The sequence below is a fragment of the Magnolia sinica genome, chromosome 4 (assembly GCF_029962835.1).
Source record: "Magnolia sinica isolate HGM2019 chromosome 4, MsV1, whole genome shotgun sequence".
Taxonomy (NCBI): Eukaryota; Viridiplantae; Streptophyta; class Magnoliopsida; order Magnoliales; family Magnoliaceae; genus Magnolia; species Magnolia sinica.
Window position 1 is genome coordinate 113,489,418 of NC_080576.1, and position 25,253 is coordinate 113,514,670.

At 45.7% G+C, this 25,253-nt stretch overlaps 3 protein-coding genes and 1 pseudogene across 3 annotated transcripts; all 4 read left to right on the forward strand.

The window, feature by feature from the left end:
- The first annotated feature begins 7,796 nt into the window (after positions 1 to 7,796).
- LOC131244649 (glucan endo-1,3-beta-glucosidase 11-like) lies at positions 7,797 to 9,323 on the forward strand. Its single transcript, XM_058244147.1, has 2 exons — positions 7,797 to 8,473; positions 8,562 to 9,323. The coding sequence occupies exons 1-2, from the start codon at positions 7,824 to 7,826 to the stop codon at positions 8,566 to 8,568; spliced, it is 657 nt and encodes a 218-aa protein (XP_058100130.1). The 5' UTR covers positions 7,797 to 7,823; the 3' UTR covers positions 8,569 to 9,323.
- A 4,149-nt stretch (positions 9,324 to 13,472) lies between these two features.
- Positions 13,473 to 14,784, forward strand: LOC131244650 (glucan endo-1,3-beta-glucosidase 2-like). The gene has a single exon (XM_058244148.1). The coding sequence runs from the start codon at positions 13,525 to 13,527 to the stop codon at positions 14,698 to 14,700; it is 1,176 nt and encodes a 391-aa protein (XP_058100131.1). The 5' UTR covers positions 13,473 to 13,524; the 3' UTR covers positions 14,701 to 14,784.
- Positions 14,785 to 18,051: 3,267 nt separating this feature from the next.
- LOC131244304 (glucan endo-1,3-beta-glucosidase 2-like) lies at positions 18,052 to 19,404 on the forward strand (annotated as a pseudogene).
- A 2,275-nt stretch (positions 19,405 to 21,679) lies between these two features.
- Positions 21,680 to 22,267, forward strand: LOC131244305 (probable glucan endo-1,3-beta-glucosidase A6). Its single transcript, XM_058243937.1, has one exon. The coding sequence runs from the start codon at positions 21,680 to 21,682 to the stop codon at positions 22,265 to 22,267; it is 588 nt and encodes a 195-aa protein (XP_058099920.1).
- The last annotated feature ends 2,986 nt before the right edge of the window (positions 22,268 to 25,253 follow it).

Consider the following 25,253-nt stretch of genomic DNA (forward strand, 5'->3'; position numbering starts at 1 on the left):
GATCCGGCTCAGGAAGGAAAGCAAGGGCATTTTCGACTGAGAAATGGGGCCGTACAGCTGGGGGTTATTCTTGTAAGGTAAAAAGCAAGTGTGCTTAAAAAGGTTGTGGGCCATATACCGGTTGCACAGTTGGAAATTTCTCTTTCATCAGCCGAAAAAGAATGGTTGCCCATGGGTCTACCAAATAAGGTAGCGCACAGGGATCAAAACCGAGCAAAGGTGGGCTCCATTGGGATTAACTATAATAACTGGTTTGTTGGTCAGTACGGCCGTACGCGGGCTATCCGAACTAGTGGAAGCCACGATCTGGTGAGCCAAATCGTTTATCTGATTGGGTACACCATGGATGCACCAATGTAGAAAAAATCTCCCTAGTTAAACGATCACAACCCTTCAAATGGTGTGGGTGCACATAGATGTTTAAAAAAGAATTATAAAATGGTCCGCATTCCAACGAATGCTTGATATGAGTGGGATCCTCCTGCCATGGTTGGCCCACCAAAACAATGGCCTTTATGATGGGTAACACATTCCAACCTTTCTCTTTTACCTTTGAGAGACTATTGTACACGTTGCACTATTTACTACCGAAAAGAAAAAAAAAATAAAATATATATATATATATATACACACATTTTAAGGATGCGTATCTATTTGAAAGATGGGAAGTGCTCTAGTGCATCTAGGCCTTGTTTTTCTTGCCGTTCTTTTTCTAAGCCATGGATGAGACGGTTTGGATTTCGAAAAGAAAAGTGATTCTTTGCAATCACGAACAATGCATGCTGGGCCTTGACAGGATCGAATGGTTGATTTGAACTTTTTCGGTAAACGATCCTGACCTTCAATATTAAATCCCACTGATCAGATGGTTAAGACTGTTAGATCGGTGAGGTTTTTTCATGGTACCCCATAAAATGAGTGTTGAACCTAATGAACGGTATGGATCCAGCCGATTTTTCTATACCAAGAGTAACCAACGGTTTTAATTCCGCAAGCAATTGTCCAGGCATCAATGGTTACAACCGTCTCTGATTTTGGTGAGATACTAATCATCACCATTCGGAAAGTTCAATCCATGCCGGCCACTCCCATTGTTCCTTCGTGGAGACCATTGATCAAGAAGGCCTGAAGATCTTCCCATTCGATGGGACTTACACTTGGATCCGTCAGATCAACGGTCTAGATCATTGAACCGTATCCCCCACTTGCATAGACTGACCCATTAGCGATGGACCAGGAACATATATGATTGGTCGATGCATACGCCAGGTTGGGTCAGCTCAGCTCGGCTTTGCTTCGAGAGGACGCGACCGTCCTTCTTGTTTGATTCAATGAATTTGGCGGAATGGTTTGGATGATTCCTCAGTGAAAACGCTTGCATACCTCGCGTGAGTACTCAAACGTGGGGAAACTATTTAACAGGCATAAAATCCAGGCCGTCCATCCGGTGGACCAATTTGGCCTCAATCTCAAAAGTCAGGCTGATTTTAAATTTCGATCGCATGATCTACTAATCCTTCAATCCCGACAAGGAACATTGAACGAATGGATTGGATGCAATATAAACACAACAATGGCGGACCCTACACAAAACTAATGGTGCATGTCCTGTCCCAGATGTTTCCTATGGTGTGACCCATCTGAATTTTAGATTGTCATAATTTTTGGGGTTAATGGTGAACATCATGCAATGTGCCTAATGGACGGGACGGATCTAGGTACAGTTCCACCGTCATGGCCCACAGTTAGCGGTGGTACATAAGTGGGTGGGCCATTAATCAGGATATCCACTGTCCAACTTATATTGATAATATGTGTACCAGAATCTAGCAAATCCCGTCATCGGTGTAGATAATTGCGCGTGGCATATATTGATGGGGCATGTCTTGGTGAAGCCTCTGTATTAGAGTAATTTAAGGGTAGTGTGAATTATCATTAAAGCCACTTCAAGAGTGGAGTATGTACTACAATAATATTATAAATAAATAAATGTATAACCACTGGATAGGAGTATGTACTACAGTAACATTAAAAATAAATAAATGTGTAAGTGTAACTAATCTTTTTTTTTAGTTATCACCGCTCATCAATCAATGGACCCTTTGGTTAGGAGTATAATCAATCCATCCCTACCAATAAATAAATAAATGTGTAACGGATCTTTTTTAAAGTTATTATTGCTTATCAATGGACCCTTAGGTTAGGAGTAGAATCAATCCATCCCTGCCACTATGTTGGATCGATTAATAACTATAACAGGTAATTGTAATTTCCTTCCACTTGTATTTGTGCATTAAATTTAAAGGGAGAACTTGGTCTCCTAACTTGTCCATCTATACTCTTATATTGGATTGACTGTTGTTAGTTCTTAAGGGCGTGTTTGGACTCACATTTTGGTTGTATTGTATTGTATCTAGTAATGTTTACGTATACGTTGGGCGATATTCAGAATACATCCAGCGGAGACGTGTTACTGACCAATGTTTGGATAGGACGTATTACTCTAGCATGTATACAATTTCATGTCCGATCAATGTTTGGAAACGATCGGATAAGGGCCACACGATGTATATACATGCGTGTAGTGGGGCCCACTCACAGTTCCATTGAATGATCTGAGTCGTTCATTCACTTCGGAGGGTGGGCATTACCCTTGCCTAGGTGTCCTTTCGTTTCTATGCAAACTATTGTAGAATCTCAACCGTTAAACATAAAATGGACGGCGGAGTAAACACCCTCATGGCCCACGCTGATTTCACTCCAAAAGCACCCCCTTCCTGATGGTTTTTCGTCCTAAATCCAATAGACGAAGTGAATTTTCCAAGAAACTTCAATAAGTGGGCTACCAAACTTCACAGAGTCGACGTACGTCGACTCTGTTGCGAAATAGAGGTTCCGTCTTTTCGTTGTGGGCCACCATCATGCAGTGAAAGGTGGATCTGAACCGTTCGTCAGGTAGAGAGAAAAACTTATCAAAAACATGTTGACCTTTTAGGGCCATGTACTTCCTCATGATCGCTACAATGATCAAAAGAAGACCGTTCGGTTGTTGTTTTAGTTTGATTGTCTCAGTAGGCCACATCATCGGATGATCAAAGCTCACCATTTATGGTTTAAATCCCGAGAGGAAGATTATGAACGATGTGGATTTGTCAAAAGACGGCCACACTAGGCATTACCAGTAACACAGTAAAAGAAGAAAATGCTTTCTTCCTATTTACATTTGACTGAACGTCCGGCCAGTTGCGCAGTACAATCCTATCGATGATGCAAAGTGGTTCTCGAGCTTATTCGTGCGCATTGAATGCATCGCCCACTGTTTGTTTCCAAACAAGGGACATGTCCCATCAACCTTACTAATACGATACTATACACTCGAAACCATAAATCTAAACACACCATAAATTTATTATCATCCCACTCACCAACAACTGCTATTCTCAACCAAGCTGATGATCTCTCTTTAACTGTAAGTCAGGTGTATTTTTCCACATTGACTCTCTTGATTTCTTTCCGCTCAACCACTCTAATTGTTAAATATCATAAGTCTTCAATTGTCAAGATAAAAAGAGCTTATTAGATAAAGAGCGTTAAACTTTGTAAATCAATCACACAAACATACATAAATCACACCAACAAATCACATATGCATTTCACTAATTTGGATGGTATAGAAGTCTGTCATCTGATGTAAAGGTTGAACCTTTGACATGGATATTGCAGTATTGAAGGTCGGATATTCGCTTCATTTATGAATTTATATTCTGAGCTAGACATACCTTGATTTGATTATATCTTATTGATTGTTTGCTCATAACCCATTATATATATATATATATATATATATATATATATATATATGGAAATAGTATTATAAGATTGACCTTACGAGAACTTCTGATTAGGTAAGTGGTGTGGGCCCCACCATGATGTGTGTCAAACATCAACACCATCAGCCAGATGAGTCCCTAGTAGATTATGAGATATCCCAGAAATCAATTGCATATGGAGGTTAAGTGAGCCGTACAATCTAAAACCATGTGAAGAGATGCTTTAACCATATAAAAGCACTTGGTAGGGCCCACTTGAGATTTGAATGTAGATGAAACTTGATCTAATACCTCATCCAAGCGTGACACATACCATGAATAGGCTGAACTTGTGAAAGACTTCTCATTAGGCTCAATATATGATTATAAATGTTTCTATGGGAGGCAACCCCTCTCAAATGTTGTATGTGGTGTGGCCCACCAAGTCATAGATTGTCTTCATTTTTGAGCTTGTGGCCCACCATGGAATGGTGCATATGTTGATGTTTGACACACATCACGTGGGGCCCACATTGCTGGACCTCATGGAAAGCTCCCATGAGGTAGACCTCGCTGTACCATTTTCCAATACATTATATTATATTATATATATATATATATATATAATATCGGGTTGCCTTGTTGGGTTGGCTCGGCGCAGCTTACTCTTGGAGCGGAGCTCGTGGAGTGGAGCTGAAGAGGGAAGCCACCAGCCTTTTGACCATCCATGCATCGATGTATCTGAAAAGGAGTGCGCGAACCAGAAAATGCACGCGGACGATCTGACTTAATCAAACAGAACACTACGTGGGACTAATGTAAATCAGATCCAAACCGTCCCTCAACTGTGCATCTAAATCTGCACCATAAATACTAAAAATAATTCCAATTTCATTCCTTCGTGGGCCACACCATAACGAACGGTGTAAAATTATACTTAAAACCTCAAAATTCACCTAAGGTGGCCCTATTAAGTATTGGAAATGTATGGTTTTCATGGAATCCGTTCATCATGGTGTTTCAAATCAGATGAGTTGATTGGATGCATATACAAACGGTGGAGACACACATAATTTAGATTAGCACTTCCCATCTCAACTGTTTCTCGTGGTTCATTCCACCTAGGAATCAGTCTGATTTTTATGAGTCCCCCTACAAAAACGAGTGGCTCACCTGATGGACGGTCTGGATCTCATCCACACTAAGCTATTTACTCCACGTCAGCAAAAGTCACGCACCAGTCTGCCTACGGGAGTCGCGCATGCTTCTTTGTTCGCGAAAGGTCTGCTACTGCGTGACGCGAAAGTTTGCATTGCATGCGCCCATATTCATGATGAGAAAAAACATGCAGACCCTCTGCTGGACCAGCACGTGCCCCGTGGGTGCACACATGCGTACTTGGCACGTGTGTACTCCTGGTTTTGAGAACTTGGTGTGCAGATGAGGTGGTCCAACTCAGAAACGCGGCACAACCGTCAGTTTATGGATGGGCCATCACATTTCGTTAGTTGGTTGTTATCATATGAATGGTGCAGCTTTTAGGCCCACAATCTGGATGTCCACAATAACTATTATGTGCCTACGCGAGAGCTTTTATGATTTCATTTCAGTACATATGGCATGCGATTAACCCTGAACTGTGGAACCCTGTCGAATCTCAATCGCGAGATTATATTGGTCCGACAATCCTAACCTCTGATTCGTGGACACCAGATTGCGGAAACAGGACTGCTTGATACTTTTCATTTTTAACCGTCCATTAAATGTTTGTCAATCCAACAGCCATACAATCAAGTCAGCGTAAATTATTTTCCTTCTGCGTGATAGATATAAGATAATCTGGACAGTTTAATGTGAATTACTCGTATTCATGGCATGTAATGTGAGGCATTCTTGCTCTGGCGGAAGGTTTGATGCTCGGGCACTGAGAAACTGTACACATGTTATATATACATTAGTTCGACAATCAAACAGTTCCAAGATGTGTGAATTACATTAGATATGCTGTTTTTAAAATTTTAAATTGATTTAATGTTTCTGATCTCCAATGGGACCCAAACATGACCGGATTTCTAAATAGTTCTGAAAAATGGGACCGGGACCCTAAAACCAGGTCAGGGGCAACGGGTTCCCACGGTTTCGAGTATCCATGGACAACCCCACTGGCCCGGCCTAGTTAAAGAAGATCCCAACAAGCATAAGTTCAGACCTAGGTTTCTCAAGAGGTCCTTTGGGTACGAGGGAGTGGCTAATCTGACTCCTGCCCTACCCGTGCTTTGATGAATATCCAATGTGGGCACTCGAGCTGGCATTCGAGTTGGTAAGTATTTTGTGACAGGAAAAAGTTTATAAGCCTAGGCTTGGACCTTGATGGACGGTCCAAACTCGAGCCTACAGACCCACTTTTGTGCATGATTCGTTGCCTAGGGTCCATCATACATGATATACAATAATAGATGCCCTTAAAATTAAAGCCGTACATGAGTCGTGCTTGGCACAGCTCGGCCAGTAGTTAACCCCAGCTCAAACTCGACTCAGCTTGATCCTTGAGCCTGCCTGGCCAGCTTGGCTCGTTTCAGTCAACAGCTCAGAGCCATTTCGAGTTGAATTCAAGTCAGTGGTATTTTATAAAACACTTGGAATGCATCTCAAATTTCTTCTAGAATGCAAAACAATAACAACATTTTATAGATATTTCGTCTAACAGCCGGCATGCAGCATCAAAATCAAACAAAATCAAAACACACGATGTGCAACTTCAAAATCAAACAAAATCAAATACCCCACAAGTAGCATCAAAATCAAACACTCATCAATCAACATCAAAATCAAACACTAACACTTCATTGTGTCATTTCATCAAACACTTAGTGAGCAACATCCATATCAAAATAACCGAGTCACCGATTTGATTCGATTTTAGTTGAGGTTCGATCTGAGATGAGTTGAGGTCTTGGTATCGATCCCTAGTGGGGGTGGGGGTGGCTAACAGTGCAGTTTGTACTGACAGTGGGTAACCCCCCCCCCCTCAAAAAAAAATACAGAGCCTTGAAAATGGCTTGAAATTTTGTCAAGTTCTAGGAGCTAGCTCGACCCGGTCCGAATCCAACTTTGAGCCAAAGTGAGTCTGATCTTTTTCGAGCCGAATCGAGTGAGTTGACCGGGCTAACTCAACTCATGTACAGCTCTACTTAAAACCCTAAATGGGCCATGCTGCCGGGCACTTAGACATAGGTCCAAGCCTTGCCCGGTCAATAAATGGGCTCATCTGACACCGGGCCTGGTATTCTATCCCAAGCCCGGTGAATTAGCCCAGCACGGAAAGACAATGGGCCAGCCCTAGCTTCAACTTTCAAATAGTGGGAAAATGGGCCGGGCCTTAGCAGAGTGAGTTTGAAGTTCGGACTGGGCCCACTCGTATCAGCTGGCCACAAAAAAAAAGCAGCACACGTGTGTGGGATCCGTGCCATAGAACAGGTGCGTCTCACCGTGTCCAACATTTAGGTGGGCCCACTCATCAGGTGGGCAACACGTGTACAACGAATAATCGCTGTTGATCATTGTTTTCAACCGTCCATTTCTTTGATATACAGGCAGCCAATTCGATGAGTTGGCCAGAGCATGCCCTTGCTGGTCCTGCCTGCTGAATGCCATGGATCTTGCATGTGCTGGTCTGTGTGATGCGAGGAACACCATCCATCCATCTCACGCGCCCGAGCTCCGTGCCAACATGTTGTCGGAGAGACGGGAATCAAACAAGTACTTTCCCGCCAAACGAACTGCACCCACCCGTACAAGATCTACTACAACACGCACCATGCGTACTACGCACCCCAGTCGCAACCAACTGCCCAACGGTGGTGCATCGTAGACAAAAGACACGGCCTTATACGGTATGCGCATCGCGCGCCCCTTTCTTACCATATGACCATCTCTCGTAATATTTCGGCCCTCTTCCTTCGAATTTCTCAAAACTCCCAACCGAAATAAAGATCTAAAACCCCTTCCAAGAACATGCATCTCTACTCCAAGAAGCTTATCCTCTCTCTCCTCCTCTTCTCTTCTCTCCTCATCCCCATCGCTTCATCCAATCCGTCCATCGGCATCAACTACTCACAACACCCCGCCTCCGATCTCCGCCACCCTGATCGCAACGTCTCCACCGTCCGATCTCTCGGCGTATCCCACGTCCGAGTCCTTGATCCCGATCCTGACATCGTCCATCCCTTCTCTAACTCAGGTATCTCCATCCTCTCCATCCCCAACACTTTCATCCATGCGATTGCGGCCAACCGAACCGAAGCCATCAAATGGCTCTACAGCCATGTGGTCCCCTTCTACCCACGGGCCCACATCACCGCCATCTCCGTCGGCAATGATGTCCTCACCTCCTTCCCTGAGCTCTCCACCTCTCTGCTGTCCGCCATCTGGAATGTCTATCTTGCCCTCCAGGAGCTTGGAATCCGCAATATCTCGGTCTCCACTGCCCATTCCTTTGACGTAATCACAAGCCCATTCCCACCCTCGGCTGCTGAATTCCAAGAACCCATTACGGGATCGATCATGAAGCCGCTCCTCAATTTCCTCTCTACCACCAACTCGCCGTTCTTGATCAACGCCTACCCATACGATCTGTACAGAAAATACCCAGATATCCTAATCGGGTATGGGCCCTTCAAATATCATCCCTTCGATTTCCAAGACCCAACGGCTAGATTCCAGTACTGGAACCTGTTGGATGTGATGGTACAGGCGGTGATCAGCGCGATCGCAGCAGTGGGCCATACGAGCATACCTGTGATCGTGACGGAAACAGGGTGGCCCAGCGATGGGGATGCGAACGAACTGTTTGCAAGAATGTCCAGTGCGGGTTTGGTAAGGCATATGAGGTCGAGCCTCGGGACGCCGCTGCGGAGGGAACGAGCCACGGAGACTTACATATTTGTGCTGTTCGATGAGGACACGAAGCAAGGGCTGGGATTGGATCGGCACTGGGGTATTTTGAATGGGAACATGACGGTGAAATATCCGAATCGTTTCTCCGATTCAGGTCGATACAGCAGGACCCGGTTGGGGAATAATGGTGACTTTCTGTTTGATATTTGGGATGATTTTGTATGATCTGGGGTTAGTGGAATAAGGTGGCAAGAAATTTTATTCTTTTCTTTCTTCATTTTTTTTTTGGTAGGATGATCTGTGCACATGTGATATATACATTACTTCATCAATCAAACACTTGGAAGTTGTGCGAATTACATTGGATATATTGTTTTTGAATTTTAAATTGATCTGATGTTTCTAATCTTGAGATTTAAAGAGGCCCATAAAGGTGAGACCCAAACCAGACCCAATTTCTCCATGGTCTGAAAATGGGACCATGACACGTTAAAATCAGGTTGGGTCCAACGGATTCCCATGGGTCTGGTGCCCAAAGACAGCACTACCAGCCTGGCCCAGCGACAGGCCAAACCCGTCAAGCCCAAGCCCAGGTCTTGATAGGCCAAAACTAATAAGCTTAGGCCTAACCCTTGATGGACAGTCCAATCGCTGAGCATAGGGGCTCACTTTTGTAGATGCCCTTAAAACCCTAATGGACCATGATGCCGGGCATTTAGGGGCTATCCAAGACCAGCCCAGTGAGCAAAAGGGAGTTTGGATCGTAATAGTTTTAAGAAGATGGTGGGTATATCCATTTAATGCACCACCGTGTTACAAACCTAGTATGGGATTAAGCTTATCGCATGGTAACAGGAGAGAATTCTGCCATATGTAATAATTAGGTTTTGTGAATCCCATCCCATCTAATCCTTCCCAATACCATGCGCCAAACACTCCCTTGCTTATGCCACCAGTAGCTTAATTATCTTAGGTTCTCATCTCTTTCATCTCTCCTTATGCCTGTCTTTAGCAATTTATGAAAAGTAAAAAAGCTAAAAAAAATAGTTAAGTGATTAAGTACTTTTAAGTAAAAAAGTTATTTATAACTAATCATAAACTAAACTTACTTATATAAAATAAGTTACTTATCTACTGCTTTAAGTAGAAAAAGTAACTTATTTGGTGGTATCCAAACGGGCCCTTCGGGCTAGTATTCCAGCCTTCTTGAAGTTTCTACGTAGCTGCAGATTGAAGAGGTGATTCACAGCACAAGATTGAAAGCCGCACATGGGTGTGGAATGCAGGCCACCCATCAGGCCAGTTATCAGGCTCGACCCATCAGGCAGACCCTGACGAGGATAAAGAAAATAGGGAGGGAAAAGGCACTGATGGTCCATATTTAATGCAAACATGTGGTCCAGATGATGAGTTGATAGTGGGCCCACCTAATGAATGGTATGTGTTGATGCAAAAATCCGGCTCACCCTCGCTGAGCTCCTAGCTCTGTTTGCTTCCACTGGAGAAGGACAAAGGAGACCCTGGCCAAGACAGGAGACCCTCCGATGCCAAAGTCAGGCTAGGAATTTGGATCTTAAGTAGTGTAGGTGAGACTTAGGGTGAGAGATATTGCGTACCTGTCTCAATGGGATTACCTTGTATTTATAGTGTATGATAGGATGTGGAGGGCCCACTAATCTCGGCACGATCTCAGCCATCAGGCGAGAAGTGCGTGACTGGTGACGCTGACGGTTACACTGATATTGTGCACCAGATGTTACTCCAAACGTGCGTTGTTGGAGTTGGTTTCTAGGTGCAATTGTAGATCATCTCTTGTCCGAGCCGATCTTATAAAGTCTAAGTCCAATCTAAAACGGGTCGAGCTTAGTGGCTCGCTGACGAGGACCTGGTCAAGGCTGACAATAGAGTAGACAATTTGTGACGACCCCTTGTATGACCTGCTCGGTTCTAGAATTGGTTAATACTCAGTGCTCACATGTTGGCTCGGTAGAGAGCGACTTTCATAAATTACTCACGTCGAAGACATCGACGTTGCCATAACTCCGCTGAGCAGTATATGAAGAGCAGGGCCATTTTTCCGTCAACATTCTGGATCCCACGCCAAAGAGTGTCATGATGAAACAATCGATTCGGTGTACTTATGAAACAATCGATTGATAGGCCACCTCTTGGATGAGTGGCTCGTGCTCGTACTCATGCCCTAAGATGATATAGACAAAACTATTGGATGGCTTGGACATACAACACGTATATCGATCGAGGTGGGTCCGTGGTCAGGTAGCACATACTAATGTTTTACCTGGTAACACCTAATCCGCTCCCTTCTGAAAGCTGGTTGCTAGTGTAGAACGCAACACCTGGTTAGGGCCGTGTTGATGTGGCAAAATTATGTAAGCCGCACCATGATTTATGTGTTATATTCACACCATCTATTCACTTTGTTAGATCAATTTAGGACAAGAGCCTAAAAATGAAGCATTGAAAACTCAAGTATACCACAGGAAAAGTCACTATTGAATGCCTACGATTGAAAACTCCTCAGAGCCCATAGAAGTTCTGGATCGAGGTAATATTTGTGTTTTCCTTTGATCTAATGAACAAGAGATGACCAACAAACATCATGGTGGGTCCTAAGAAGGTTTTAATGGAGGGCATCATTGTCCTTGTTACTTTTTGGTGTGGTCTACTCTAGCTATTGATCTGCCTCATATTTTGGCTCATGCCCTAAGATGATCAGGCAAAATGGATGGATGGTGCGGATATAACACATACATCATGGTAGGCTCACATAACTTTCCTCCATTTTTAAAGCCAGGAATGGATAATATTATCTTTTCAAAATATTTGTAAAGATATTTTCATAAAAAGTATTCCAAAAATTTAAATTATTATTTATTGCATTCAATGAAAAGTGATAAGTATGAGGCCAGACTTTAAAAAAAAAAGCCTAACAAATTTTAATTGATTAATTTCTAATCTCAACCAAATGGTGTAATTCCCAAAATGATTGAAAATGAGATTTTGAGAAACTAAGCTTTAACAAATGACAACTCGATTGGAATATGAAAGCTCAGTCTTAGAGCAAGCAACATTAATTTCCAAAAAGTAGCATGGTAAGTCTAAATCCTTAATTTCAAATTTTGAGGTAAGAAATTTTTTATTTGCCTTTATGTCATTCTCACAGTCATCCATAATGGGTCCCACTCCATGGCCCACTTCATGGCTCAGTAATAAACACTCTGTTTCAACACTAAGATTATCGGAAGATTGCTCATATGGCGTGGGTGGGTGTGTAAGTGTATGGTGTGGTGGGGAGCGGCACAGTTGAAAAGCTCACTTTTATTTATGGATAAATAGAACAATAGATGGGCCTAAGCCCAATGGTCCAAAAGCACTACTGTCCAATTCCTAAAAATACCTGGCAATTGAAAATTTTCATGAGGCATCATCTGATCAATTTTGTTATGGGAAAGTATGAGCTGACCTCAGAGGAGGCGGACTCGGCTCGGCCGATTGAGTGGACATGGTCAGCCAAGAACACCTTAGACTCGGCCAGTTGGGTAGACTCCCCATAGCAGGCCGAATGACTAAGGCTGATGAGCTAGACCTCGGCTCGTCAATGATAGCTCATCCATCCCGGTCTAGTAACAACTGAAGTCTAAGCTTCCATATCAGCCTGGAAATCAGAAGAGACTATTACACGCTTCATTCGCCGACTCCAAGTAGGTGCTCGTCGACAACACGACTAGGCTTGTTCCAAACTGTCATAGGAAGGACTCGTATTTTAGGGTCAGCTCAGACGGAGATATGCCCTACAATTGTGCTTGAAGCTTAACTCCAGTGACGCATGTATGAAGTAATATCCAGCGCACGATCTTAGGGTAATTGTTAACTTCAGCGCATGCATTGTTCCTGCTAGGTGGTATAAGTCATGTCAAGAATAATGGGCATGACCGCCAGAAGAAGGTATAAATAGAAGACTCATTTGCATAGGCACATTCACAAGATCTCACACCCTAAGCCTCAACCATACTAATTAGACATAAATTACTAGCCTGGCTTTGGCATCAGATGATCTCCTGTTCTAGCCATGGTCTCCTTTGTCCTTCTCCTGTGCATGCTCATAAGGTTCGGCGGAAGTGCTCGGAGTTCAGCGAGGGTGAACCACATTTTTACGTCAACAAATTTTAAGGTCCGTAATATCAATGGCTTGGATCTTACAACCGCGGACTTTACGTTTACGGAATCCTGTCTTACATTTGCTGTCGATACACCGTATGCTATAATTCCTCCTAAACTAGCATGGAAATGCCCAAGAGAGTGAGGGTTCTCTTGCTAAAAAAAGAAGTGGCACACGAGTGTGAGATCCGTGCCTCATAACAGATGCGTCTCACTGTGCCCATCGTCTCACTGTGGTGTGGTCCACCTAAGATGTGGTTCTACTTCATTTTTTGGAACATCCCTAAAATGAGCTTTCAAAATGGTTGGACGGTATGGATTTAAGGTACATAAATCACTGTTAGCCCCACAATCAGGGGTCCCACGCACCTCGATGGATCCAGGTTCTCACCTAATCCGCTCCTTTGTCAAGAACCGCCAGCCGTACCAGACTTAATACACCATGCGTACTGCGCACCCCAGCGTAACAAACTGGCCAACCGTGGCGCAGCGTAGGCAGAAGTAACCGCTTTCAGCCTGTATGCGCACCGCGCACCCCTGTGCACTATATAATCACTTCCCATTATATTCCAACCCTCTCTTCTTTCAAATCTCCCAACACTCCCAACCGAAATAACTGTCTAAAAGCCCTTCCAAGAACATGCGCCTCTTCTCCGAGAAGCTTCTCCTCGCTATCCTCGTCCCCATGTTAATAGTCCTCATCTTCATGAGCTTTTATGATCCGTACAATGGCTCATCCAATCCGTCCATCGGCATCACCTACTCCCAACACCCCACCTCCGATCTCCCCCACCCTGACCACGTCGTCTCCAACCTACAATCGCTCGGCGTAGCCCATGTCCGACTTCTTGATCCCGACCCTGAAATCGTCCGCGCCTTCTCCAACTCAGGCATCTCGCTCCTCCTCTCCATCCCAAACACTTACATCCATGCCATCGCAGCCAACCAAACCAAAGCCATCAAATGGCTCTACAGCCATGTGGTCCCCTTCTACCCACGGGCCCACATCACCACCATCTCCGTTGGCAATGATGTACTCGCCTCCTCCCCTGAGCTCTCCACCTCTCTGGTGAAAGCCATCCAGAACGTCTATCTCGCCCTCCACAAGCTCAGGATCCACAACATCTCGGTCTCAACTACACTTTCCTTCGACGTTATCACAAACCCGTTCCCACCCTCGGCCGCGGAATTCCAAAAACCCGCTGCGGAATGGATGATGAAGCCGCTTCTTGATTTAATCTCCGCCACCAACTCGTCGTTCTTGATCAACGCCTACCCATACAAGCTGTGCAGATCATACCCGGCGATCCCGATCAGATTTGCACTGTTTCAAAATGTCCGCCATGATCCGATGTTGGGTGTCCAGTACCAGAACCTGTTCGATGTGATGGTCGATGCGGTTATCAGTGCGATCGCCAAGGCAGGCCACAAGAACATACCTGTGGTCGTGACAGAAACGGGGTGGCCCAGCGATGGGGACGTGAATGAGCGCGAAGCGAACGAAGTGTTTGCGAAAATGTACAATGAGGGTTTGGTAAGGCATCTGAAGTCGGGCATCGGGACGCCGCTGCAAAGGGAAGGGGCCGCAGAGACGTACATATTTGAGCTGCTCGATGATGAGACGAAGCAAGGGCCGGAATCGGATCGGCACTGGGGTATTTTGAATCGAAACATGACGATGAAGTATGGGATCGATTTCTCCGGTTTACATCGATACAGCTGGTTCGAATTGGCGGTGAAGGTTGCGAACATATGTTTGATCCTTTTGATTATCGCGTCGATATTTGTGTTGTTGTTGCCAGAGGATGATCTGTAATCAGGCGGAAAATGGGTACATCTGTAAATTCAAAATTTCTCAATGCAAAATGGATTTTCGTTTTTCCTTTCAACTCTTTCTTGAAGGAAATGTTGGATGTACCCATATTTTTACGAGAGTAATGTCATGACCTCACCTAATCTTCCTACAAATCTCCTGAAATATCACGTGCCGGGTGGCATACATGGTGTCGTCCATCGCATGGATCAGTTTTAAAATTTGCAAGGGTAGTGTTCTTCGAGTGGTATATTCATTTTGATTTATTTGATTTTGTTTTATTATGATTTCAAGTACTAATATGTCTAATTGGATTGATTGGGTTTGATTGAGTTTGATTAATTTGACTGAATTATAAATTTATTGGCCCCTTGGATGAGGTGCATGCGATTAGTAGGGGGGGTACTAGCTTAGTGTGTGAGTCTTTGATCACCATGCGGGCCACCTCTATGTATGTGTTATATATATCCATGCCGTCCATATGATTTTTCACCTCATTTGAGGGCACTGTTCCAAAAATGAACCGGATACAAATCTCAAGTGGACCACACCGAAAGAAACTAATTTAGTGCCCACCATTTGTCTCATGGATTGGTAATTCCTCCTAAACTTGTATGGAAATTGGCCGCCCCACCAGAGTGAGGGTTCTCTTGGGAAAAAAAGTGGCACACGTGTGTGAGATCCGTGCCATTGAACAGGTGCGCCTTACCGTGCCCAACATTTAGGTCGGCCCACTCATTAGGTGGGTAACAGGCGAACACCAAATAAGCGTCGTTGATCATTCGTTTGCAACAGTCCAGTTTATTGACATACATGCGGCCAATCCAAATGAGTTGGCCAGAACATGCCCGTACTGCACTTACCTGCTGAATCCCCTTCATCTTGCATGTGCTGGTACGTGTGGTGCTTAAAATACCCTCCATCTCACGGGTGCAAGCCCCATGCTCTCATGGCTTTGGAGAGACGTGATACAAACCCGCCATTCCCGCGAAAAGAACTGCACCGAACTATATAAGATCCACTGCTGCGGAAGCGGATTAGGTGAGACGCCGGGATCACCCAAGACGGTGCGGCCCTTACCGTGTGCCCCACTTTAATGTATGTATTCTGTATCCAAGCCGTCTATCAGTTTTTCCATATCATTCTAGTACATTATGCAAAAAATGAAGCAGATACATTTATTAGCAGGACCATACCATAGGAAAAAGTATTGATTGACAATTAATAGACCACAAAAGCTTTGGATCAAGCTGATATTTGTTATTTCCCTTCATCTAAGCTTATGTGACCTTATCAACAGATAGGATGGAAAATAAATATTAGGGAAGCATTAAGGTGCTCCCTAATAAGTTTTTAATGATAGGGAGTTAAATCATCATTGTTTCATATGGTATGGTCTACCTAATAATCGGATGTGCTTCATTTTATAATATAGTTCCCTAAAATTATATGGGGTGAGCCCGGGGTTTCAGCTCATACGCACCCTACTAGAACGTTCAGTGTGCGTACTACGCACCCCAGTTCCTGGCGCAGCTTAGATGGAAGGGACGCCCTTCAACCGATGTGCCCATCGCGCACCCATGCGCACTATACAACCACCTCCCATTGTATTTGGACCCACTTCTTTCAAATCTCCCAAAACTCCTGACCGTAATCGAACGTATATATCTGAAAATTTCTTGAGTGCCACTAAAGTTTTGGATCAAGTTTATATTTGCGTTTTCCCTTCATCCATGTTTTTGTGATCTTATGAACACGTTGGATGACAAATAAACATCACTGTGGGGCCTAGAAAGGTTTCAACGGTGGAAATCATTATTCCCACTGTTTCCTATGGTATGGTCCACTTGAGCTTTATATATGCTTCAATTTTGGTCTCAAACCCTTGAAATGATCTGGAAAAACGGATGGACGGTGTGGATTAACCATATACATTCACGGTGGGCCCAAGAGAGTTGAGCCTACCGAGTAACTAAGTACGCAGTCCGATTTCATCATCAACTCCCTCAAGGTGAAATGGACCTCTCATTTGGGTAAAATGGTTAAAAAACGGATTGAATATTAGTAGTAGTAGTAGAAACAACTGGTCTGGTGTCCATAGACAGCCCTACGATCCTGGCCCAGCAAGGGGCCGAACCTAACAAGCACAAGCCCAGGTCTTGAGAGGCCAAAACTAACGAGCGTAGGCCTAGCCCTTGATGGACAGTCCAAGAGCTGAGCCTAGGCACCTGCTTTTGTAGATGATCCGAGTCGTTGCCTAGGGCCTGTTCACTCAAGAGATGCCCTTAAAACCCTCATGAGCCATGCTGTCTAGCATTTAGGTACTACACAAGCCCAGCCCAGTTAGTATGCGGGCCATTGCAGTCCAGTTAGTATACCGGGCCACTCTTACCATTTCAAAACCTGGCCGCAGAACAGCAACTCGGCCTGCTTGAAATTTGGAGTAGCAGCTTAGTGGATGAGAGCTTATCATGGGGCCCACCTCAATGTATGTGTTATACATCCACGCCTTCCATCTGATTTGCCAACTCATTTTAGGGCATAATCCCCAAAATGATCCAGATACAAATCTCAGGTGGATCACACCATAGGACACTGGTTTAGTGCCCAACATTTGTCTCCTCTACTGCTCCCAGCTTCGAAAGTAGTGTTATGAAATCTCTCCCAAATCCCCTCTTTTTTATAGATAAATAGAACAATAGATGGGCCTGGGCCTAATGAGCCATGGCACTATAGGCCCAATTCCAAACTGAAAATTTTCTCGAGGCATCCTTTAATCCATTTTAGGATCCATCAAATCAACGGCATGGATCTTAGAACCATGGTCTTCACGTGTGTGGAATCCTGTCTAGAATAGGTGCGCCTCACAGTGCCCAACATTTAGGTGGGCCGCGCATCAGGTGGGTAACACCCGTACAACGAATAAGCGTAGTTGATCCTTCATTTGCAACCGTCTAATTCATGACACAGATGCAAGCCAACCCGATGAGTTGGTCAGAACATGCCCATGCTGGACCTATCTGCTGAATACCCATCGCCTTGCATGTGCTGATACGTGTGGTAAGAAGAACTTCCACCTCACGCGTGCAAGCCCCAACCGGCCGTTCCCGCGAAAAGAACCGCACCAAACTGAACAGGATCTACCGCAACGCGCACTGTGCGTACTACGCACCCCAGTTGCCGCCACGTGTCTAACCGAAGCGCAGCTTAGATGGAAGGGAGGCCCTTCCACCGGTATGCGTATCGCGCACCCATGCGCACTATATAAGCACCTCCCATTGTATTTCATCCCACTTCTTTCAAATCTCCCAGAACACCGAACCGAAATAACAGTCTACAGCCCCTTCCAAGAACATGCGCCTCTCCTGCAAGAACCTTCTCTTCTCCTTCCTCGTCTCCGCTCCGGTGATCCTCATCCTCGTCGACTCATCTGACACACCCATCGGCTCATCCAATCCGTCCGTCGGTATCACCTACTCCCGACACCCCACCTCCGATCTCCCCCGCCATGATCACGTCATCTCCACCCTACAATCGCTAGGCGTGGCCCATGTCCGAGTTCTTGATCCCGATCCTGAAATCGTCCACGCCTTCTCTAACTCAGGCATCTCGCTCCTCCTCTCCATCCCAAACACTTACATCCATGCCATCGCAGCCAACCAAACCAGTGCCATCCAATGGCTCTACATCCATGTGGTCCCCTTCTACCCCCAGGCCAACATCACCACCATCTCCGTCGGCAATGATATCCTCACCTCCTCCCCTGAGCTCTCCAGCTCTCTGCTGCCCGCCATACGGAATGTCTATATCGCCCTCCGAAAGCTCGGGATCCGCAAGATCTTGGTCTCAACTACACATTCCTTCGACGTAATCACAAGCCCATTCCCACCCTCGGCTGCTGAATTCAAAAAACCCGCTGCGGAATGGATCATGAAGCCGCTCCTGGATTTCATCTACGCCACCAACTCGTCGTTCTTGATCAACGCCTACCCATACAAGCTATGCAGATCTAATGTGCAGGTCCCGACCAGATATGCTCTGTTTCTCAATTTTCCGGAAAAGCAATACTGGAACCTGTTCGATATGATGGGTTATCAGTGCGATCGACAAGGCAGGCCACAAGGACATACCTGTGGTTGTGACAGAAACGGGTTGGCCCAGTGATGGGGACGCGACTGAGCCGCGAGCGAACAAACTGTTTGCGAAAATGTACAATGCAGGTTTGGTAAGGCATCTGAGGGCGGGCCTCGGAACGCCGCTGCGGAAGGAAGGAGCCAAAGGGACTTACATATTTGAGCTGCTCGACGACGAAACGAAGCAAGGACACGAATCGGATCGGCACTGGGGTATTTTGAATCGGAACATGAGGATGAAGTACAAGATTGATTTCTACGGTTTAGATCGATACGATGGGGCGCAGTTGGTGAAGAAGGTGTTGAGTTTCTGTTTGATAATTGTATTGATGTTTGCCATTGTTGAAAGATAATCTGTAATTAGTCATTGTGAAATCAGGCAGCAAGAAATTTTCTTCTTTTCTTTCTTCATTTTTTTTTTTTTTAAAACTTTTGAAGGAAAATGGGTACATCTGTAAATTCAAATTTCTCAATGCAATTGGATTCTTTTTTCTTTATTTCTTTCTTGAAGGTAATGTATACAAATTCACTTGTTGCTGATTGCAACTTGACAGGGTCGTGTTTGGGCAGGGCATCCTCCAAAATCTGGAGTACCTTGTTTTGCCAAGCTACACATCGCGCCCGAAGGCCGAGAGTGGCACTTTCTCCTGACAAAATCCCAGTTCGGGGCGTTTTGCTAGAAGCAAGACGTGCCTAAATGGGATTTTTGAAGAGAAGCATCAATCACAATCTCAAAGAATTTCCTGTCTAAACGAACCCTCAGTTTTGTTTTTGATTTGTGAATGAGTTCCTTTAGGGTCTGTTTGGATGGCCACGCAAGTCCCAAGCTTGATAGAGCTGGTGGAACGGACAATAGGACAGACTGCTCCTCGCATGTGTTTCTGTGGTTCGGCCAAACACCCTGAACAGCAGACTCGAAACAGGCCTTGATTCGGGTCGAGTCGGGTCTAAACGAGTCGGACGAGTCGAGTTGGTTCATGCCCACAAGACGGTGCTGCCCTTACCATGGGCCCCACCTTAATGTATTTATTCTGTATCCACACCGTCTATCCATTTTTTCCGATCATTTTAGTACATTATTCAAAAAATAAGGCAAATCCATTCATCAGGTGGACCATACTATAGGAAAAAGTATTGATTGACAATTAATAGACCACAAAAACTTTGGACCAAGCTGATATTTGTTACTTTACCAGGCTTACGTGGCGTTATCAACATATTGGATGGCAAATAAACATCACGGAAGCATTAAGGTGCTCTCTAATAAGTTTTTAATGATAGGGAGTTCAATCACCATTGTTCCCTATGGTATTGTCCACCTGATAATTGGATGTACTTCATTTTATTATATAATTCTCTGAAAACGGATAAACGGATAGACGGTGTGGATACAGAATATACACACCAATTTGCGCCCTACGATAATGGCTGCACCGTCCCAGGTGAGCCCGCGGTTTCAGCGAATACGCTCCCTACTATAACGTTCACTGTGCGTACTACGCACCCCAGTTGCCGCCAACTGGGCAACCGTGGCGCAGCTTAGATGGAAAGGACGCCGTTCGATGCGCACCCATGCGCACTATATAAGCGCTTCCCATTGTATTTGGACCCACTTCTTCCAAATCTCCCAAAACACCCAACCGAAATAAGGGCGTGTTCGGGCGGTGAGATTAGAAGGGATTAAGTGGGATGGGATTCAAAAAACATAATTATTACCCATGGCAGGGATTGTCCCTGTTGCCATGGGTTAAGATTAATCCCATGCTTTATTGGTATTTCGGTTGTACATTGAATGGATATACACACCATCATTTGAAATTATTAAGAATAATACATGTGTTATATCTAAACTGTTCATTTGTTTTGTAACCTCATTTTATAGCATGGGCCTAAAAATGAGGTAGATCCAAAACTTATGTGGCCTCAAAGAAGTTTTCAACAGTAAGTATTCAATCCCCGTTGCTTTCTATGGTGGGGTCCACTTGAGCTTTAGATTTACCTATTTTTTGGCCCATGCTCTAAAATAATCTCAAAAAATGGGTGGATGGTGTGGATATAGCCCACACATCATGGTGGGACCTACACAACTTACTAACATTGAGTGAAATTGGCACAGGACCCAACGCAATTCCATCTAATCTAATTACAAGCTTTTCCATTCTTCCCAAACATGGAGTGGAATTGGCACAGGACCGGATGAATCCCATCCCACCTAATCCCTTCTAATCCCACTGCCCAAACACGCCCTAACAGTCTAAAACCCATTCCAAGAACATGCGCCTCTCCCACAAGAACCTTCTCTTCTCTCTCCTCCTCTCCACTTCCGCCATCCTCATCCTCATCAACTCTTCTGACCCCTCCATCGGCTCATCCAATCCGTCCATCGGTATCACCTACTCCCGACACCCACCTCCGATCTCCCCCGCCATGATCACGTCATCTCCACCCTCCAATCGCTCGGCGTTGCCCACGTCCGACTTCTTGATCCCGATCTTGAAATCGTCCGCGCCTTCTCCAACTCAGGCATCTCGCTTCTCCTCTCCATCCCAAACACCTACATCCATTCCATCGCAGCCAACCAAACCAAAGCCATCAAATGGCTCTACAGCCATGTGGTCCCCTTCTACCCACGGGCCCACATCACCACCATCTCCGTCGGCAATGATGTACTCACCTCCTCCCCTGAGCTCTCCACCTCTCTGGTGAAAGCCATCCAGAACGTCTATCTCGCCCTCCACAAGCTCAGGATCCACAACATCTCGGTCTCAACTACACTTTCCTTCGACGTAATCACAAGCCCGTTCCCACCCTAGGCTGCTGAATTTCAAAATCTCGCTGCGGAATGGATCATGAAACCACTCCTGAAATTCATCTCTGCCACCAACTCGTCGTTCTTGATCAACGCCTACCCATACAAGCTGTACATATCAAACCCGGAGATCTCGACCAGATATACTCTGTTTCAAAATGTCCGCCATTATCCGATGTTGGGTGTTCAGTACCAGAACCTGTTCGATGTGATGGTCGATGCCGTTATCATTGCGATCACCAAGGTGGGCTACAAGAACATACCTGTGGTTGTGACAGAAACGGGGTGGCCCAGCGATGGGGACGTGAATGAGCGGGACGCGAACGGAGTGTTTGCGAGAATGAACAATGCGGGTTTGGTAAGGCATCTGAGGTTGGGCATCGGGACGCCGCTGCGTAGGGAAGGGGCTGCAGAGACTTACATATTTGAGCTGTTCGATGATGAAACGAAGCAAGGGCCGGAATCGGATTGGCACTGGGGTATTTTGAATCGAAACATGACGATGAAGTATGGAATTGGTTTCCCTGGTTTAGATCGATACAGCGGGGCCCAATTGGCACGGATGGTGTTGAGTGCATGTTTGATCTGTTTGATTACTGTGTTGATGTTTGTGTTGTTGCTGTGGTAGGATGATCTGTAATTAGTCATTGTGAAATGAGGCGGCAAGAAATTTTCTTCTTTTCTTTCTTCAAATTTTTTTTTTTTTTGAAAGCAACTGAGTACATCTGTAAATTCAAATTTCTCATTGCAATTGGATTCTTTTTTCTTTATTTCTTTCTTGAAGGTAATTGTTGATGTAAAAATCTGGTTCGTCCTCTTAGACCTTCGTATACCTGCACGGAAAGAGGACAAAGGAGACCCTGGCTTGAGCAGGGGACCCTCCGATGCCAAAGTCAGGCCTGGATTCTGGGTCTAAATGTATTGAGGGGTTTTGAGAAAGAATTTTTGTCTTACCTTACAAGACGATGGAGGTTCCTCTTTTATAGCTGCAGGAGCATTTAATCGTACGAGGATTCTTCTCCTGATATCGTGTGCGGGATCCTCTCCTGGTATCACGGAGAAAGGATCGTGCCTATCTCCAGTCTTCGTCCGATCCCGTGAGCTTCGGGGTCGGGGATCTTATCCCAAGATATTCGGGATGAGGCTTTATTTTACGCTGGCCGATCCGATAAGAAGATCGGCTCGATGCATGCCCGGATTGCTGATGTGTCGTCCGAGCCGACCTAACTTCTGTCTCGGTTCAGTGAACTATGCCTCGGATCTGACACATCCTTTGGCGACCCGAGGCATAAAGTCCGAGTCTCCGAACTCCGTATCTTTTGTCCCCAACAGTAAGCCCCCTTACTCCGTGTGTTTCACATGACACTTAGGAGTAGCGAGTTTTGAGTCGGTTCATAACTCAGTCCGAGACAATAAGTAGTCATTTAATGCATTCTGTGTCGCCTTTGACGGGAGACGGTTCAGTTTCTGACATCGCATGCGCTGACAGCCGTCAAATCGCTGACCCCGCCAATGAGGGTTGGACACGTAGCAAGGGCATTATTGTTGTCAATCGACATGCGCCACGTGTCGAGTGGGGGAGTCGATGCAGGCGTCGAATCATTTCTCCATTAATTGCTTCCGCCACATGGCAATCTTATAAAATGGTGGGGGTCCCGCATTTCGAACTTCTACTGCCATTCCCGCTTTGCATTTCCTTTGGAGCTTTTTCGGTCTTTCGTCTTCTTCCTTTCCTCTTTCTTAACTGTCAGCGACTCCTTTCGCCATTTTCGTTTTCCTTCCTCCCTCCGGTGAGTCTCCCCTTCCTCTTTATTTAGTGATAATGGCGGCTAGAGGTTCTCGAAGTCCCCAGGAGGGAGTTTCCGGAGATGAAGGCGAAGCGCAACGTTTTTGGAATGTTGCGGAATCGCCTTCCTTACTGACAGAGATAGCAGTTGATGCGAACGCTGCTTTTCTTTCTGAGAGGGTCACTGAAGCTCCGGCGGAGCGCCCTGCCTCCGTTGATCCTTCTCGTGGTGGGTCGTCTTTAATAACCCGCCCGGGAAGGCCTAATCTTCCAAGGGGCATGGAGGAAGAAGAGGAGGAGGAAGAGGAAATGTTGATTGCCGAGGGAACCTCTGGGCCGGTTCCTGTTGATGAGTCGGCACACGCCGAGTCTGAAGGAGAAGGATCGGGGGATGATCTAAGCGGCCCGGTTCCTTCAGTTTTAACTGAGGCGGATTTAGACAGAATCCGAATCGGGTATCACATCCCCGAATCGGTTATCACTTATCTCCCCCATCCGAATGACTTGCCGGATCATCCTCCTGCCGGGGCGGTCGCGATCTACCAAGTCTCGATGCAATGCGGCTCGCGTCTGCCCATTCAGGCCATTGTCTGGGGAGTTTTATCTCGTATTCAGATTACCCCGGGGCAAATAGTTCCGAATGGGTGGAGGAATTTATTCGGGTATGCGGTGTTGTGGGCTGAGATGGAACAGCCACCGCTAACAGTCGACGAATTTCTCTACTTATACCAAGTGTGCGTGAACCCGAACTACCCCGGCTTTTATGTCTTCGCTGCTTGGTGGGGCGGAGGCGGCTCCCTAATAACTGACCCTCCCACTTCCAACAAACATTGGAGAGAACGTTGGTTTTGGGCCTGTGGTCGCTGGGAGACGGCTGAGTCCGGGTCCTACGAGGCTCGTGTTCCTCGGGCGTTCCAGAGAGCAGGTGACTTGGGTCTTCTCTCTTGCCCTTCTTTATTTTTGTAATATTCTGAGTCTGACGGGCTTGTGTCTGGCAGATATTCCGAAGAAGCGGCAAAAGCTCGGCTCCAGTGCTTCAGCTCGGATCAAAGAGTTGAGGACGTTGGATCCGGTAGATAGGTCCTGGAAGGTGCTCTTACAGCCGGAGCGTCTTCATCTCGCAGGTCTAGACTCGGCCATCACAGGTAATGAAAAAATGTATCTTCATGTGTCTTCTGAATTTTTCCTTACTTCGTTTTTTTTTAATTATTATTTTTAGATTTGCCCGAAGCTCGACCCCATCTCAGGATTGTTCCTGAATCGGCCCCCTTAGAAATGACTGGAGCTCGTCCTCCTCTTAGGGCGGTTTCGAAGTTAAAGGCTCCTCCGCGATCAGTTCTTCTGTCGGAGCCTCGGCCACCGAAGAGACAAAGAGTGGTGCGGAAGGAGAAGGAGCCTGCGAGTTCTTCTGCCCCTACTGTCGTCGTAATTTCTGACCCGGAAGAAAGGGTGGAAGTGAAGGTGGCCGCAGCCTCGGAACCTCAGGCGGCACCCGACTCGGGATACGTTGCGACGGATATTCCGAGACAGGAGGAAGAGACTAGGGCTGCGTCTTCCAGAGGGGAAGAAGAGACGAGGACTGCATCCTCCAGAGGGGAGGAAACGAACCAAGAAGGGCCGTTCGTCCTGCAGAAGGTGGTGTCGGGGATGGTTCCCTGGGCCTTAGCCCATGGGAGCGAAAAAGAGTTCATTAGTCTCTACAACGCTCCTTCATCGCAAACCGTCGGCCATGCAGCAAGGGTGCTTTTTGAACTCGCTCCCTGCTTGATTAAGGCCAGCAAAGAGTTATCTTCGACTCATCGGCTGCAGACTCTTCTATCGGAAGCCG